At 44.9% G+C, this 17,500-nt stretch overlaps 1 protein-coding gene across 1 annotated transcript in view; it reads right to left on the reverse strand.

Annotated features, from left to right (window-relative positions):
* Positions 1–922: 922 nt before the first annotated feature.
* LOC311228389 (uronyl 2-sulfotransferase-like) overlaps positions 923–17,500 on the reverse strand; it is a gene marked incomplete at both ends in the record, with an annotated part of 45,287 nt that continues 28,709 nt past the window's right edge. Inside the window, one exon of the mRNA XM_084314296.1 lies at positions 923–1,024. Within this exon, the coding sequence (XP_084170422.1) occupies positions 923–1,024 (102 nt within the window). The remainder of the gene's footprint in view (positions 1,025–17,500) is intronic.

Here is a 17,500-nt window from a genome sequence, read left to right on the forward strand (position 1 = left end):
TGAAGTGAAATTATACTTATTTTAGAATATATATATCAAATTTCAGGAGTATTCATCTATATTTAGTCATCTAAAGACTATTAGATATGAACGTATGTACCAGTAAAAAGTGGGAACCTCTCTAATCAACTTAACGTTATACACAACACTTTCTGTTGTCAGTAGATGGCAGCATTGGTTTAAAAGGTGAAAATGTTATGACTACAAAATGACTACAAATCCCAAGACATTTAGCACCTAGTTCACAGGTCAGCACCGGATTAGAAAAACGTGATCTGAACACGCAGCGTTAAACTATTAATGCGACCTGAATATAGTGACCGAGAATGGTCACCTAATTATCTTAACAAAAGTGCATCATTATTAGCATTATGTTTGTTGTCTAAACGGGAACATAATGGTACAATTTAAGATTTTAATGTTATCCGCAATATAAAAGGACAAATAAAACATTGTTAATTTGTAAGAAACCTCAATGAAAACGGCGCAGGCAGGGTAAGTTATATTCGCTATTGTTATGAAAATGTGATAGAATCCTATAACAATCGTGGACGCATTTGGTCACCGTGACGGTTACATTCCTGCTGCATCCCAAAAACATATAAACTATCTAAGCCAGTTGTGATTCTCATTGTAATCAGGCTGAGGGTCTTGTTACCTGCACTGGGGGTTAGGGTTAGGGTTAGGCAGTAGGTCTTGTTACCTGCACTGGGGTTAGGGTTAGGGTTAGGGTGTAGGTCTGGTTACCTGCACTGGGGTTAGGGTTAGGGTTAGGCAGTAGGTCTGGTTACCTGCACTGGGGTTAGGGTTAGGGTTAGGCAGTAGGTCTGGTTACCTGCACTGGGGTTAGGGTTAGGAGTTAGGCAGTAGGTCTGGTTACCTGCACTGGGGTTAGGGTTAGGGTTAGGCAGCAGGGTCTGGTTTACCTGCACTGGGGGTGCTGCCCACAGAAGTAGGGGATGATGTAGAACACCCGGGGGTTGGAGCACTCCGGGTAGTTCTCCAGGATGCACACGTTGATGTCCTGCAGCGAACAGACGAGCAGACAACAGGTTCGTTAGAGCACTCCGGGTACATTTACATTTAGTCATTTAGTCATTTAGCTGAACGCTTTTATCCAAAGCGACTTACAAGTTCTGTACGACAGGTCATCAGAAGGAAGGGCACAACTCTTATCAGCAGCTGAGTAACAATGTTCATCAAAGTGTTGAGTGCTGCTACAGTGTAGGTTAGTTTGTCAGGACAAGTGCATGACAGTAAGGTTAGTTAGGGTTAGATTTGAGAAGGGGTAGTTCTCTAGAATGCACATGTTTTGAATTGATGTCCTGAAGCAAACAGACAAACAGGTTTGATAGGAATAGGGTTGGGCATCGTTTGGATTTGAACGGTTCCGGTTCCGATTCCGATTCTCCATTTCGATTCCTGTTCTAAGCGATTCTCGATTGCGATTCTTTGAGGTGCAGGTAGGAGATTTTACTTTTTTTTTTTTATCTTTAATTTTGTTCATATTATTCACATTAAGAGTTGACTTGATACAGTTTCATTTGGTTGCTGTACTACTGTAACTAGGGTATTAATTAACAAAGTAAAAAAAAATCTTTTTTTGTCTTTTTTTTTAATAATCGAAATTAAGAATCGAAATGCAAATATGTTACTTCCAGAACCGAAGTTAGGAGCCGGTTCTCGGTGCCCAACCCTAGTTAGGAACCTACTGCCCTTCTTCCCTCACAAGCTCTCGCTGTCCCCCGTGTGATGAGCTATGGATCGCTCTCCGTCTGTCACGCTCGACCTCTCAGACTTTGACAGGCTGGTCTGACTTTGACAAAGGTCGGACGGGATAATCAGTGTTCTGACACCGAGTGGCGAGGTGGGGCCGCTATGCGTTGCTGTCAGATTGACACGATACACACATCCACAGCCATCCTCTTGGGAGAGCGTTTTTTCCCTGATGAAGCTATTTGTTTTATTTCACCTATCTGCACCATACTCACAGCATATCGTTTGTTTGGCCTGGTTTAAGAAATTGTCCATCAATCGTCGCGATGGGATAAACAATGCATTCTCTCATGTATTTCACAATGGACAGAGCCTAGTAGTACAATGTCCATAACTCCTTGACTGCTTGTCCAAAACAGAGGCCAGATGCATAATAATGCCCCCCTGGTGTTCTTCAATATTCAGTCAGAGGTGTCTGAGAAATAAATGGCAAACGGTGCATTTATATAACAGCTTTTATCCAAATCGCTTTGCAGTTTGTTCCTCACATTTGACACATTCACTCACACGTTCACACACCGACGGCGGAGGCGACCCTGCAGGGTCTCATCGGGAGCAGTTAGGGGTTAACGCTTCGACACGCTGCCCGGGAGCGGTGGGAATCGAACCGGGAACCTCCGGATTATACTGTTACTCTACATACTACACACGCATGAGGTAACAGTCAATTGACGGGTCCAACAAGTTTACTGTTGTCAGGGAGAGACTTCAGCGATCTAGTGCAAAGTACAACACTGGAGCACGCAGATTTATGGCAATAAACCCTTATTTTAAACGAATATTTCGACGCAAGTTAGTTTTGGACTCTGGTGTGATGTGTCGAACTAGGGATGTCCGATATTATCGGCCTACCGATATTATCGGCCGATATTGGCATTAAAATGTAATATCCGTATTGGTAAAAAAAAATGTATAAAGTATTGTACTTTTTTTTTTAAAGATTTATTTAACCTTTATTTACCCAGGCAAGCAAGTAAGAACAAATTCTTATTTAATTTATTGTGAAAAGTATGCATACTGTTGTGTTAATTCCACGACAAGAGATATGTAATATAAGAAAGGTTGAGATCCAAGGCAGCTCTACAGTTGTTAAAGAGCCTTTAATAAGTGGCTTACATTATTTAGAAAATCTTTTAAAAGTCCAACATGTTTCGGCCTACATGGCCTTCTTCAGGGTGTTGCTGTGACAAAAACAATACTGTGACTAAATAGAGGAAAAAAGGAAAAAACACACAACTCAGGGAGACACTAATTACAATGGGGGACAGCTGGTCCCAATTAAATGAAGGCAAAGCAACATTCTCAACTTGAGTTGAAGTAAATATACAATAATACTCAATAGAAAAACAAATTTGTATATTATATAAGTATATATACACACAAGCTCAAAATATTATAACAACATAAAGAAATGAGTCAAAAATAGAATAGATCAATAATAATATAAACAATTACCAACAATTATCAAAAAACAATTATCAAAAAACAATTATCAAAACAACAACAATGTAAGAGCATTGAGTAATGCATGACAAAGAATAATAATACTATAATGTAATCTACTTAGCCTATAAAAGTGACAGTATGTCCGTAGAGTCATTTAAACCTGTAAAGAGGTGGCCTGTAGAAGAGATATGTAATGTTAATTACCTGAAATGATTCTGTTTTTTTGGGGCGGAAAACCCCGCATATATCGGTATCGGTTGATATCGGTATCGGAAATTAAGAGTTGGACAATATCGGTATATATATCAGATATCGGTTAAAAAAAAAGCCAATATCGAACATCCCTAGTCGAAACGCTTAAAATAAAGTTGATTGCCTTTCATTCGTGTGCTCCAGTGTTCTGCGTTGGACTACACCTCTGGAGTCTCTCCTGGATTGCAGATCGCTCTACTCTGAGAGCACCGGACCGGACACAGTTCCTACAGTTCCTTTTGATGTGGGTTGGTTGGACTTTATGTTTCCTGCCATCTTGTTTCACAAAGACCTGAACGCCTGTACGTTAATGCCAAGCAAGCAGTGCAAAAATGCTTCCGCATTCGTCACCGCACGCTAGTGCGGTAAAGCGCCCTTCTTTTCAGACAAATGCTACCGTGCGTGCACCGGCGGCGGCGTGCTCGCTCAGGTGCGTGCGTGCGCCGGCGTGCTCGCGCGAGGTGCCCGCGCATGCGCATGAGATCCGACACGAGCGGAGCTCAATATATATAAGTCACCGCCCCTTATTCACTATCTAGCAATAGCTCAATTGGCAAGGACACATGGCTGTGGATCCTATGGCTTGTTTGCTGGCGAGTTCGAATCCCATCGAAAATATTTTTTAACGTGATTTTTTTTTAACGTGTATTCTTTCGCCGGTTAAGGTTAGGCATGGTTAAGGTTAAGGTTAAGGTTAGGCATTGTTTCGGAGTTGGTTAAGGTTAGAACGGTTAAGTTTAGGCGTTGTTAAGGAGCTGGTTAAGGTTAGAGTTTGTCAAAGAGAATGGCAATAGACAGCCTATTTCCGCGCGACCTGGGCGCTGGGCGGCGGAAAATGAAAGGCGCATTACTGCATGCCACTACGGTAAATTTTTGCACTGCTTGCTTGGCATAAAGCTACACGCGACCTGAACTACGATGGAATCAAAGGGAACGGGGTGGCAGAGGATGATTCCAGACTGCAGTTCCACACGGCTCCCCTAGAGGGAGCCTTTCATCAATACATGATCTCCCTGATGATGATGATAATAATCTGATGATCTATTCTACACAAACATCCCGTGAGCAATTCGGAGCTGAAGCAAGATACGAGATATTATGAGATATGACTTTGCGTGCAAGTTGATCGTTTTGGATAAGAACCCTTGAGCAATGCACTGGTAACTTGAAATTACAAATATATTATTCAATTTTCTTTGCCAATAATTCCTCCGTATTGTTGCAGAAACAAGCAGAGACAGGGGCAAGAGCCTCCACTGAACTGTGTAAAGTGGTCACACAAGTTCATTCTTCCTGCCAACATGAATTATGTCATAACTATTAAAAGAGTAGCGTGTTATTGGAGCTGAAGTGAGAGACCGGCTCTCTGGTGAGAGGAGTGGGGCCTTTAATTAAAGGTCCAATGAGTGATACAAACAAACAGGCTAGGCCCACTTCCAGAAACAGTGAGTGGGAATGGAGAGTTTTCCTGCTCTAGTTGTTCCAGTGATTGTTGATCAGGTGAACACACATTTTTACAATTTTATTTGCTGTATTCCGTGGCTGTAAAAGGGTTATTTACAACGGTGATGTTTGTAAACAGATCTGGGTTAAGAAAGTTACCAAACAGTGCAATTTCTGATCAAACTCTCGAAGAATGCGTGGAAATGTAATTTATTGAAACCATGCACAAACAACAAATTTATAAAAATAGATGTTCCCAAAAAGAAAACAATCACAGTTTGGGGCTTTAAAGAATATAAAACAAATGACTAAAAATATTAAAAACACACACGGGGGGAGTAATGTAAGCCAATCTGTCTCCCCTTCTTTGGATCGCAACAAAACACTCCGCGAAACATGCACACACACACACACACACACACACACACACACACACACACACACACACACACACACACACACACACACACACACACACACACACACACACACACACACACACACACACACACACACACACACACACACACACACACACACGCCTTGTGGGGACATTCCATAGACTTACATTAACGACTAGCCTAACCCTTGACCTTAACCCCTAACCATAAAAGCTCCTCTACCTTGTGTTAATCCCCGCAAGCATTGAGGAAATATTGTTTTCATCACTTGTGGGGACATTTGTTGCCCACAGTGGTTGGAAAACAAGGCCCCACACACACACACACACACACAGTATGAGACGATACACCCGAGTGAGGACCGCGACACAAATACAGTATGAAACAAGAATGAACTTCATTTATAACCGGATGGGAAAGCAACGGCTGACTTGAGAACAGAGCAATTTGTCAAAGCTAACTTGCTGAGGGCAAGATGCTCCATCACAAGAGGTGTAGCTGAGGGAGGGAGAGAGAGAGAGAGAGAGAGAGAGAGAGAGAGAGAGAGAGAGAGAGAGAGAGAGAGAGAGAGAGAGAGAGAGAGAGAGAGAGAGAGAGAGAGAGAGAGAGAGAGAGAGAGAAAGAGAGAGAGAGAGAGAGAGAGAGAGAGAGAGAGGGTCTTCCCGGGCTGTTGGAGGCCCAGAGGGGAGCCTGCTTCTGGGGTGAGAGGTGAGGGGCCAGGGGCTAAGAGCTGGGAGCTGGGTGACTGGGCTTCAAAAGACCCCATAGTGGCGGGAAGATAAATACTGTATATTGTGCGTGTATGAGTCTGTGTGTGTGTGTGTGTGTGTGTGTGTGTGTGTGTTGTGGATTTAGTTGCTACAGCGGTCAGAGACGCGCTACCGAAGTAACGTGTCCACACGTGTAAACATTCACGCGTGACGTCCTAATAGCTTTCGAACGTGATGTTTTCTAAATTCCAACGTTTGTCACGTTTGTCCGTGACCATCACGGAGAAGCTCTTTCCCTCGAGATGCCATCGACCCCAGAGTCAGACAAGAAGAACGATATCAGCTTCACCTCTGTGTGTCCAGTGGCCGGAGAGAGAGGTCCAGGTGCACGCTAGCCTAGCTTAGCACAATGACTGGAAGCAGTAGGAGGCAGCTAGCCTAGCTTAGCACAAGGACTGGAAGCAGTAGGAGGCAGCTAGCCTAGCTTAGCACAAGGACTGGAAGCAGTAGGAGGCAGCTAGCCTAGCTTAGCACAAGCACTGGAAGCAGTAGGAGGCAGCTAGCCTAGCTTAGCATAAGCACTGGAAGCAGTAGGAGGCAGCTAGCCTAGCTTAGCACAAGGACTGGAAGCAGTAGGAGGCAGCTAGCCTAGCTTAGCATAAGGACTGGAAGCAGTAGGAGGCAGCTAGCCTAGCCTAGCTTAGCACTGGAAGCAGTAGGAGGCAGCTAGCCTAGCTTAGCACAAGCACTGGAAGCAGTAGGAGGCAGCGAGCCTAGCTTAGCACAAGGACTGGAAGCAGTAGGAGGCAGCTAGCCTAGCTTAGCATAAGCACTGGAAGCAGTAGGAGGCAGCTAGCCTAGCTTAGCACAAGGACTGGAAGCAGTAGGAGGCAGCTAGCCTAGCTTAGCACAAGCACTGGAAGCAGTAGGAGGCAGCTAGCCTAGCTTAGCACAAGGACTGGAAGCAGTAGGAGGCAGCTAGCCTAGCTTAGCATAAGCACTGGAAGCAGTAGGAGGCAGCTAGCCTAGCTTAGCACAAGGACTGGAAGCAGTAGGAGGCAGCTAGCCTAGCTTAGCACAAGCACTGGAAGCAGTAGGAGGCAGCTAGCCTAGCTTAGCACAAGCACTGGAAGCAGTAGGAGGCAGCTAGCCTAGCACAAGCACTGGAAGCAGTAGGAGGCAGCTAGCCTAGCTTAGCACAAGGACTGGAAGCAGTAGGAGGCAGCTAGCCTAGCTTAGCATAAGCACTGGAAGCAGTAGGAGGCAGCTAGCCTAGCTTAGCACAAGGACTGGAAGCAGGAGGAGGCAGCTAGCCTAGCTTAGCACAAGGACTGGAAGCAGTAGGAGGCAGCTAGCCTAGCTTAGCACAAGGACTGGAAGCAGTAGGAGGCAGCTAGCCTAGCTTAGCACAAGGACTGGAAGCAGGAGGAGGCAGCTAGCCTAGCTTAGCACAAGGACTGGAAGCAGTAGGAGGCAGCTAGCCTGGCTTAGCACAAGGACTGGAAGCAGTAGGAGGCAGCTAGCCTAGCTTAGCACAAGCACTGGAAGCAGTAGGAGGCAGCTAGCCTAGCTTAGCACAAGGACTGGAAGCAGTAGGAGGCAGCTAGCCTAGCTTAGCACAAGCATTAGAAGAATAGAATAGAATAGAAAACTTTATTGCCATTTCAACACATGGTTGATTGGGATTTGTCGTGGTGCCAACACATACAGTACATACACAGTATAAAAACATACAATATAAAAACACAAGAATACATGCAATACAATCCCCACAATAAAAGTATTACACAAACAATAATAAAAAAAAAATGCTACAGTACCTAAAATAGCTCAGTGTTCCAGTTTAAAGTGCATATTGCCTTAAAGTGCCTGTTGGCTGGTGCTAGCCCTTGTGGTACAAAGTGCCTGTGCATTTGGACTTGAGTTCAGGTGACGGACAGCCTCGGGATATGTACTGTTTTTAAAACGAGATGTCCTGCACCTGAGACTTTGGAGTCTTCTGCCAGAGGGAAGGGGGTTAAAAAGGTAGAAAGCAAGGTGAGAGGGGTCACTGATCACCTTCTCCCCTTTCCGCCTGATTTGTGTGGCATAAATGGAGGCCACAGAAGGGAGATCACAGCCAATGATTTTTGACGCAGTAGGAGGTAGCTAGCCTGGCTTAGCACAAGGACTGGAAGCGGTAGGGAGAAGCTAGCCTAGCTTAGCATAAGGACTGGAAGCGGTAGGGAGAAGCTAGCCTAGCTTAGCATAAGGACTGGAAGCGGGAGGAAGCAGCTAGCCTAGCTTAGCACAAGGACTGGTAGCGGTAGGGAGCAGCTAGGCTAGCTTAGCACAAGGACTGGTAGCGGTAGGGAGCAGCTAGCCTGGCTCCGTCAAAAAGAGAAGAAATACAACTTCAGACAACACCAAAACTGACGCACAAGAGATGAATTAGACATATCAATCTTCCTGTCTGACTCTGGGGAACATGGCAAGTAAGTGTGTTTCCCAAAATGTTGGAACGTTCCTTTGATTCCTTTATATTACTGTTGCACTTTACTGTTACATTTGCACTCTGGTTGGATGCCAAACTTGTTTTTCGTTGTACTGTACTTGTGCTGTATGATGACGATACATTTTCTGCATCTAATCTAATCTATTAAAGCATGTGTGTGTGTGTGTGAGAGAGAGAGAGAGAGAGAGAGAGAGAGAGAGAGAGAGAGAGAGAGAGAGAGAGCGAGAGAATGAATCAGCACGGAATGAGACAGATTCCTAAGCAACGTCACACGTACAGGCCGACGAAGTTAAGGGGTGGAAGGTTGCAGGTTCAACGCCCCCATGTGTATTACTGTACGTGCAGATAGGGGGGGGGGGGGGGCGGGGCCAAGGGTTACTGTACATTTCCCCTCGCTGTGCCAACTCTCCGTCAGACCGAGCCTCCATCTTAATTAATACCAGCCTCTGTTGTTGTGGGCCTCGTTAACCCAGCGGTGACTCACATCACGTACAGTAGTATACAGCCTGTGACATCATCACCCCTGGACCTAGTGCACTTCAACACATGGCAAAGACACACACACACACACACACACACACACACACACACACACACACACACACACACACACACACACACACACACACACACACGCACGCGCACGCACACACACACACACACACACACACACACACACACACACACACGGAAGGGAAGGCGCTTTAAATAGCTTGTTTTTTTGTTCTTTACCGCTTGTTGAGATACTAATGAAGGACACAGAGACGGAGTTTTGGTCGTACAGACTTTTTATAGACAGATAAATCAGGCTCGTGAAGACCTGACGTCACTGTAAAATATCTCAAACTAAATATAAGAGTTTAAAAAAATGTACCCCCTCAGCCATATTGCCTACTTTACCTGCGAAAGGCCTCTACCCTTCCACAACAGTGTTGATGAGTATGAAATAGGGCTCCAAAATGTTGAACTTGCCCTTTTAAAGAGGCCATATTGTGCTTTTTGTGTTTTTCCCCCTTATATTTAGTGTGTCATACTGCTGGAGGTACATCTGAATGTCTGCAGATTTTTTTTATTTTTTTTTTATTATTATATTTCTTCCCCTCTTTTTCCCGATTTTTTTTCTCCCATCCCACCCTTCCTGGTTGTTGCGTACTTTCCCCTACTGTTGGTCCGGGAGACCGGAGACTGTCACATGCTTTCCTCCGACGCATGTGCAGCCTGCCGGCAGGCCAACCTGGCCGCGCAGGCTCTCACCGGGGAGAGTGTAGCGTGTGGGAGGCCACACTATCTCTCCTTAGTTCCAACCCTTGCTGAGCAGGCGCCCCGACCAAACTGTAGGGGTCGCTGTCCACAACGCCCAGGACCCACCCTTCAGCTTTCCCACCCTCTGATACGGCCAATTGTATCAGTGTGAGAGGCCAGCCAAGCTGATAGCAACGCCGGGAGCTGGATTCGAACAGGCGAATCCAGTGTCTCCCGGTGTTGGTGACGAACGTAGTCTCCGTGCGCCACCTGCCCCCCCACGTCTGCAGAGTTACAAAAAGACACAGTCCCTGACGCCAAAGGGAGTTATTATCCCACTGTTCCTGCACAGCCTGAAGCGCCTCATCTGTGGTCCAGCCTTTCTGGCTAGAACGCCTTGTTAGCCTCTTCTTATGTTACACGATCAACCCTTGGCATACATGTATAATACTGGTGTTTATTATTCACTCTTGCAATAAAAAAAAAAAAAAAAGCAATAATCTCTGGTCTAACTCCTGACTCGCGTGTCTCCGTTTGTCAAGATGGCGGCTCCCTCGTAAACTCTTCTCTTTCTCTTTTCCCTCCTAAATGGACATTTTAGGCAAGCACAAAATGTAATATGCAAATTGCTGCATCTGGTCTGCGATGTCTAGTTTTACAGTTTGATCTGAATTATTTTGTGAACCAGGAAATGCGGACGCACAGCTGGAGAAACAGCTCCGTTTCAAAACGGCCTGCTCCCAGAGTCTGACTGCTGAGTGACACAGCCTGTAGAGCTGTAACTACGTGCTTTTTGACAATAAAAAAATGCAAATGTTTGTCAATTAAAATATTAAACTGGGAAATGGCCATAATATGGGCTCTCTATAAGAAGATCACATACATTATTTCAAGTATGAAGGATGTTGTATCTGATTCACTGTAACTATTTAAATGATCCACCAGGGGGCCCTACACCTCTTTAACTGACTGAAACGGATCATATGACCCCGTGTGATAATATCACATAGAGATACTATGAGCTGTGAGTGACCCATTCAGCTGGCATTTCTGATGATCTCTTCTCAATACTCTACTCTACTCTGCTCTACTCTACCTTGCTGTACTCTACTCTGCTGCACTCCACTAGTATCTCTGATTTACTCTACTCTGCTGCACTCGACTAGTCTCTCTGATTTACTCTACTCTGCTGCACTCGACTAGTCTCTCTGATTTACTCTACTCTGCTGCACTCCACTAGTCTCTCTGATTTACTCTACTCTGCTGCACTCGACTAGTCTCTCTGATCTACTCTACTCTGCTGCGCTCCACTAGTATCTCTGATTTACTCTACTCTGCTGCACTCCACTAGTATCTCTGATTTACTCTACTCTGCTGCACTCCACTAGTATCTCTGATCTACTCTACTCTGCTGCGCTCCACTAGTATCTCTGATTTACTCTACTCTGCTGCGCTCCACTAGTATCTCTGATCTACTCTACTCTGCTGCACTCCACTAGTATCTCTGATTTACTCTACTCTGCTGCACTCCACTAGTATCTCTGATCTACTCTACTCTGCTGCACTCCACTAGTATCTCTGATCTACTCTACTCTGCTGCACTCCACTAGTATCTCTGATCTACTCTACTCTGCTGCACTCCACTAGTATCTCTGATCTACTCTACTCTGCTGCACTCCACTAGTATCTCTGATTTACTCTACTCTGCTGCACTCTACTAGTATCTCTGATTTACTCTACTTGTCTACTCTGTAGGGCTGCACGATTAATCGATTTTTAATCGAAATCGCGATTTGGAATGATGCAATTATCAAATCGCAAAAAAAACAACATCGCAATTTTTATTTAATTTTTTTACTTTTTTTTTAACCAGGAAGTCCCATTGAGATACAAGATCGGTTTGGGAGAGGGAGGTAAGGGGTTTTAGATTGTGTGTTGTGAAGTTTAGACTTCAGAGAGGGAGAGTAAAGTACAGAAAAAAAGGTACCGTTGGGTACCGGTATCGATTCCCAGGTAAAAATAAACATTTTCAGGCTCTGTGTCCCGAACAGACCCACCGCGTAGGCCAGATGCAAGCCGCATTTTACAATAAACCTTTGTGGGGCTGCTTTTTTTTAATTTTTATTATTATAATCACAAATGTAATCGCAATCGCAATATCTGTCAGAAAAATCGCAATTAGATTATTTCCCAAAATCTTGCAGCCCTACTACTCTGCTGTGCTCTACTATACTGTACTCTACTCTGCTGCGCTCTACTCTACTCTGCTGTGCTCTACTAGTCTCTCTGCTGCACTCTACTCTACTCTGCTGCGCTCTACTCTGCTGTGCTCTACTAGTCTCTCTGCTGCACTCTACTCTACTCTGCTGCGCTCTACTCTACTCTGCTGTGCTCTACTCTAGTCCATCTCACCTGCTAGAATACCTCAAAGCGTACCCAGATGTCCTCAGGATAACGGGTAGCTTACCTTAAGGTGGTTTGGACAGGAGCAGTGTGGAGGTAAGTAACCACAGAGGCCTACACTGTACACATCACCCAGACTATATAAATTATGTTCTTGGTGGTGACTGACTTTTTCCCTTGGAGCTGAATAGTACAATTGTCTCTGTAATCCACCGCGGTGCTCTGGGGTTTGTTTGAACTGTGTGTTGGAGACCTCCGCCGTGCCAAGGACAGGGGGGGGGACTGTATTCACTGGTGATCGGTGGACGGACACGACTGGACGGAGCTTCAAAAAGGGACCACAGGGGACCCCTCAAAGGTACGTTTTAACAGAACACTTCAGCATTGTCTTACAAAGGGGGCCTGGGGGGGCCTGGACACTTTTGTTCCGTTTAAATTCTAGAAAGGATCCCGTCTGTGCCCGTTCCTTGACTTCATCGTAAAGCCTCCAGAGGTAAAAAGCGCATGAAGGATTATAGGTTCCGTTTCTTCTGAATCATCCCACAGCCTTACAATTCCCTTTAAAAAAAAAATAAGGAGGGGAGCTCCAGTAGCTCACCGCGTACCTCGAGCGCTATTTCGGCACCGGGGACAACCGTGCTCGTCACGGATCTGGGGTAGCAAGTTCGATTCCCGGACAAAGCCGTAACTTTCTCAGAGTGTCTTCCCCCCATCTGTACCCCCATTCAACCTGTTTCTGTCGGTCACACTTGACCAGAGAAAAGAGCGATAAACGCAAAAAGAGCCAGCGGAATGGCCAAAGTAAAAATAAAAAAAAAAAAAAAAAAAAATAAGGAACAGTTCGGTCTCAACTCCTCGAGACACAAAGGAAAACAAAGCAGAGAAAGCACAGGAAAACAACAACACTGTGAGCCATTTGTAACCACGTCAGTGCATCACAGCGGTGTATCGTCTGCGTAGAGCGGGACGCAGGGTGAACACTGAACTCGCCCTGACCTGACGGACTGACATAAGGAATACACAAGTGACATTTCACTCAAACAGATTCCTTCACTTGCCAAGGCTGTAAAGAGATAATAATAGGAATGGGTTCCCGACGGTCTCGTTCGATCGATTTTCGAAGTCATTCAATTATTATTATTTCTTTTAAATCGAATAGTTTGTGCAACTAGTTTGTCTTAAAAATTAGTTTTTTCTTTCGTTTTTTTCCCTTCCAAAGCTGGACACACGCGCACACACACACACACACACACACACACACACACACACACACACACACACACACACACACACACACACACACACACACACACACACACACACACACACACACACACACACACCTACACACCTACACCCTAACCTTAACCGAACCCTAACCATAACCTAATCATAACCATAACCTAACCCGAACCATAACCTGATCATAATCATAATCATAACCATAACCTAATCTGTGTTATGGGGACACCAAAATGTGTCCCCATAATGTTTTTGGTACCCATTGCGTGAGTGTGTAAACAGGTCAGTGTCCCCTGTAGTATAGCAATACAAGTACACACACACACACACACACACACGCACACGGCGAGTGAAGGATTGCGGAGCCTCTTCGACCGCTTCAGAATAGCGCTGCTAGGATCCTGATGAGGGTGCGCAAATATGATCACATCACCCCCACCCTCAGATCACTTCACTGGCTCCCCGTGGACCACAGGATCGAGTACAAGGTCTCCCTCCTCACTCACCAGTGCGTACACGGTGGTGCCCCTGCCTACCTGGTGACGAGCGCAATCTCCGCTACGCCACCTGACCGAACCCTGTTTTATTCATTTTAATTGTTTTATTCATTTAACTTTTTGTTTTTATCTCCTGTAGCACTTTGAGATTTTTACAAATGTAAAGTGCGGTACAAATTGAATTTATTATTATTATTATTAATTATTATTATTATTATTATTATTATTATTATTATTATTATTATTATTATTATTATTATTATTATTATTATTATTATTAAATAATATTATTATTATTATTATTATTATTATTATTATTATTATTATTATTATTATTATTATTATTATTATTATTATTATTATTATTATTATTATTATTATTATTCTGATCGGCAAAGAAAGAGGCACAAAATACTTTGCATTAACCCTTTCACTACCACACTACAGACGGTTAACCTTTCACTACCACACTACAGAAGGTTAACCCTTTCACTACCACACTACAGAAGGTTAACCTTTCACTACCACACTACAGAAGGTTAACCCTTTCACTACCACACTACAGAAGGTTAACCTTTCACTACCACACTACAGAAGGTTAACACTTTCACTACCACACTACAGAAGGTTAACACTTTCACTACCACACTACAGACGGTTAACCTTTCACTACCACACTACAGACGGTTAACCTTTCACTACCACACTACAGAAGGTTAACCTTTCACTACCACACAACAGACGGTTAACCTTTCACTACCACACTACAGAAGGTTAACCTTTCACTACCACACTACAGAAGGTTAACACTTTCACTACCACACTACAGAAGGTTAACACTTTCACTACCACACTACAGACGGTTAACCTTTCACTACCACACAACAGACGGTTAACCTTTCACTACCACACTACAGAAGGTTAACACTTTCACTACCACACTACAGAAGGTTAACACTTTCACTACCACACTACAGAAGGTTAACCTTTCACTACCACACAACAGACGGTTAACCGCATACTGTATGCAAGCCATGCTGCAGAAGAGTGCCATGGAAGCGTTCTAGCACAACTACTTCAGCAAGGCACCTGAGAAATGGTCAAAGAATGGTCCAATAGTTCCCGGTGAATATAAAACAAAATTATTTTTGATTGAAATTCCAATCCCTAGTTACGACACAAATGAAAAACAGAGGAGCCATAGAGACAGAGAGAGACCGAGAGAGGAGAGAGAGAGAGAGAAAAGACTCGGACAGGAAATGACACGTGTGACTCTGGCTGTCCCCCTACACACAGGGCTTGGTGCCAGGAGGTCCCTCCTCCACCTTGCTGCTCCAACACTCGATATGGGGCCCTGCCTCGCTGCTCGCCGTTTAGGAGGCCTCTGGGAACCAAGCCACGTTCATTTATATACACACACGCATGCACACGCACACACATGGACGGACACACTCACACACAAATGGACGCATTCACACACACACACACACACACACACACACACACACACACACACACACACACGGACGCATTCACACACACACACACACACACACACACACACACGCATTCACACACACACACACACACACACATTCACACACAAACACACTCATGCATACATACATACATACAGTACACAGACGCATATATGCACACATTCGGACACACACACACACGCGCGCGGGGGCCAGATGGACAATGCACACTCTCCCACTCCGTTTTGGGTAAAGCCATTAGTATTGGAGAGGCAGCTCCATGAGTCCACACGAACACACACACACACGAACACACACACACACACACACACACACACACACACACACACACACACACACACACACACACACACACACACACACACACACACACACACACACACACACACACACACACACACACACACACACACACACACACACACACACACACACACACACACACACACACACACACACACACACACACACACACACACACACACACACACACACACACACACACACACACACACACACACACACACACACACACACACACACATTGTTCCCACTCTCACTGTGGAGTACAGTGGAGCTACTAAAAGGGGAACACTATCTAAACAGAGCTGATCTCTCAAGCTGCCTCCCCTCTGGGTGAATTAGGGAGTGGATCAAATCAAATCAAATCAAATGTATCTGTACGGCCCGACAACACACGTCAATGTCCCCATGGGCCGTACACGTCTTCTTTAAACAAGTCAAGAAGAAACATAACAATAAGTCAAGAACAGAACAAGAACACCATAAGGTCCAACACATTTAAAATAAATGCAAATAAATGAAAGAATGCAAGCACTCCCAGACATACCCCACGCGAAGGTAAGGAAAAACTCACTAAAACCTAACAATAGGGAAAAGTGAGACCTCTGTCTTGGGGCTGAGCCCAAACGTTCAAACGTTCGAACGTTTGGACCTTTGTTCGTTACGTTGGCATTCGAATTCTAAATCAACATTAACATTTTTAATTTTTAATAAAAAAAGATTTATTTTTATTTTTATAATATATATTTTTTTTATATATTTTTTTTTATGTGTCTATTCATTCAGTTTAAATCAATGGGGTTTTTCTTCTGTAGTGTGATAGTAAAGGGTTAACCTTCTGTAGTGTGGTAGTGAAAGGGTTAATGAAACACGGCCCGTATGGATGCCGGTCGTTCTCACACCGAGACTTGGCCACGGAAGAAGAAGGGGAAGGTCGGACGGACGGACGCGCTACATACTTTGAATCAACCCCCCTTTCTTTCCGGTCAATAAAAACATGACGTTCCGTGTCAACGCTGACCGCTGAACCGTGCGCCGGGGGGGGGGGGGGGGGGGGGGGGGGTGGGGGGCGAGTGAGACGGACGGGTCAGGACGCGTTCAGCTTCAGGTTCAGCCTGCGGACCCGCCGTCATGTGACCAGAAGAGACTCCCGCTTGGCATCTTGGTGCCGAGGCAGGAATGATGCTCCCTGCCAGCAGAGTGTGTGTGTGTGTGTGTGTGTGTGTGTGTGTGTGTGTGTGTGTGTGTGTGTGTGTGTGTGTGTGTGTGTGTGTGTGTGTGTGTGTGTGTGTGTGTGTGTGTGTGTGTGTGCGTGCGTGTGTGTGTGTGTGTGTGTAGATGTGGCACAAGAGCATTGTGTGCAGTGTGTGTAGATAGATGGTTTCTGGGCTCCCACTGTCACACTACAGACGGTTAACCCTTTCACTACCACACTACAGACGGTTAACCCTTTCACTACCACACTACAGACGGTTAACCCTTTCACTACCACACTACAGAAGGTTAACCTTTCACTACCATACTACAGAAGGTTAACCTTTCACTACCACACTACAGACGGTTAACCCTTTCACTACCACACTACAGAAGGTTAACCTTTCACTACCACACTACAGACGGTTAACCTTTCACTACCACACTACAGAAGGTTAACCTTTCACTACCACACTACAGACGGTTAACCTTTCACTACCACACTACAGAAGGTTAACCTTTCACTACCACACTACAGACGGTTAACCTTTCACTACCACACTACAGAAGGTTAACCTTTCACTACCACACTACAGAC

Source organism: Notolepis coatsorum (genome assembly GCF_963971535.1).
Source record: "Notolepis coatsorum genome assembly, chromosome: 5".
In the NCBI taxonomy this organism is placed as follows: Eukaryota; Metazoa; Chordata; class Actinopteri; order Aulopiformes; family Paralepididae; genus Notolepis; species Notolepis coatsorum.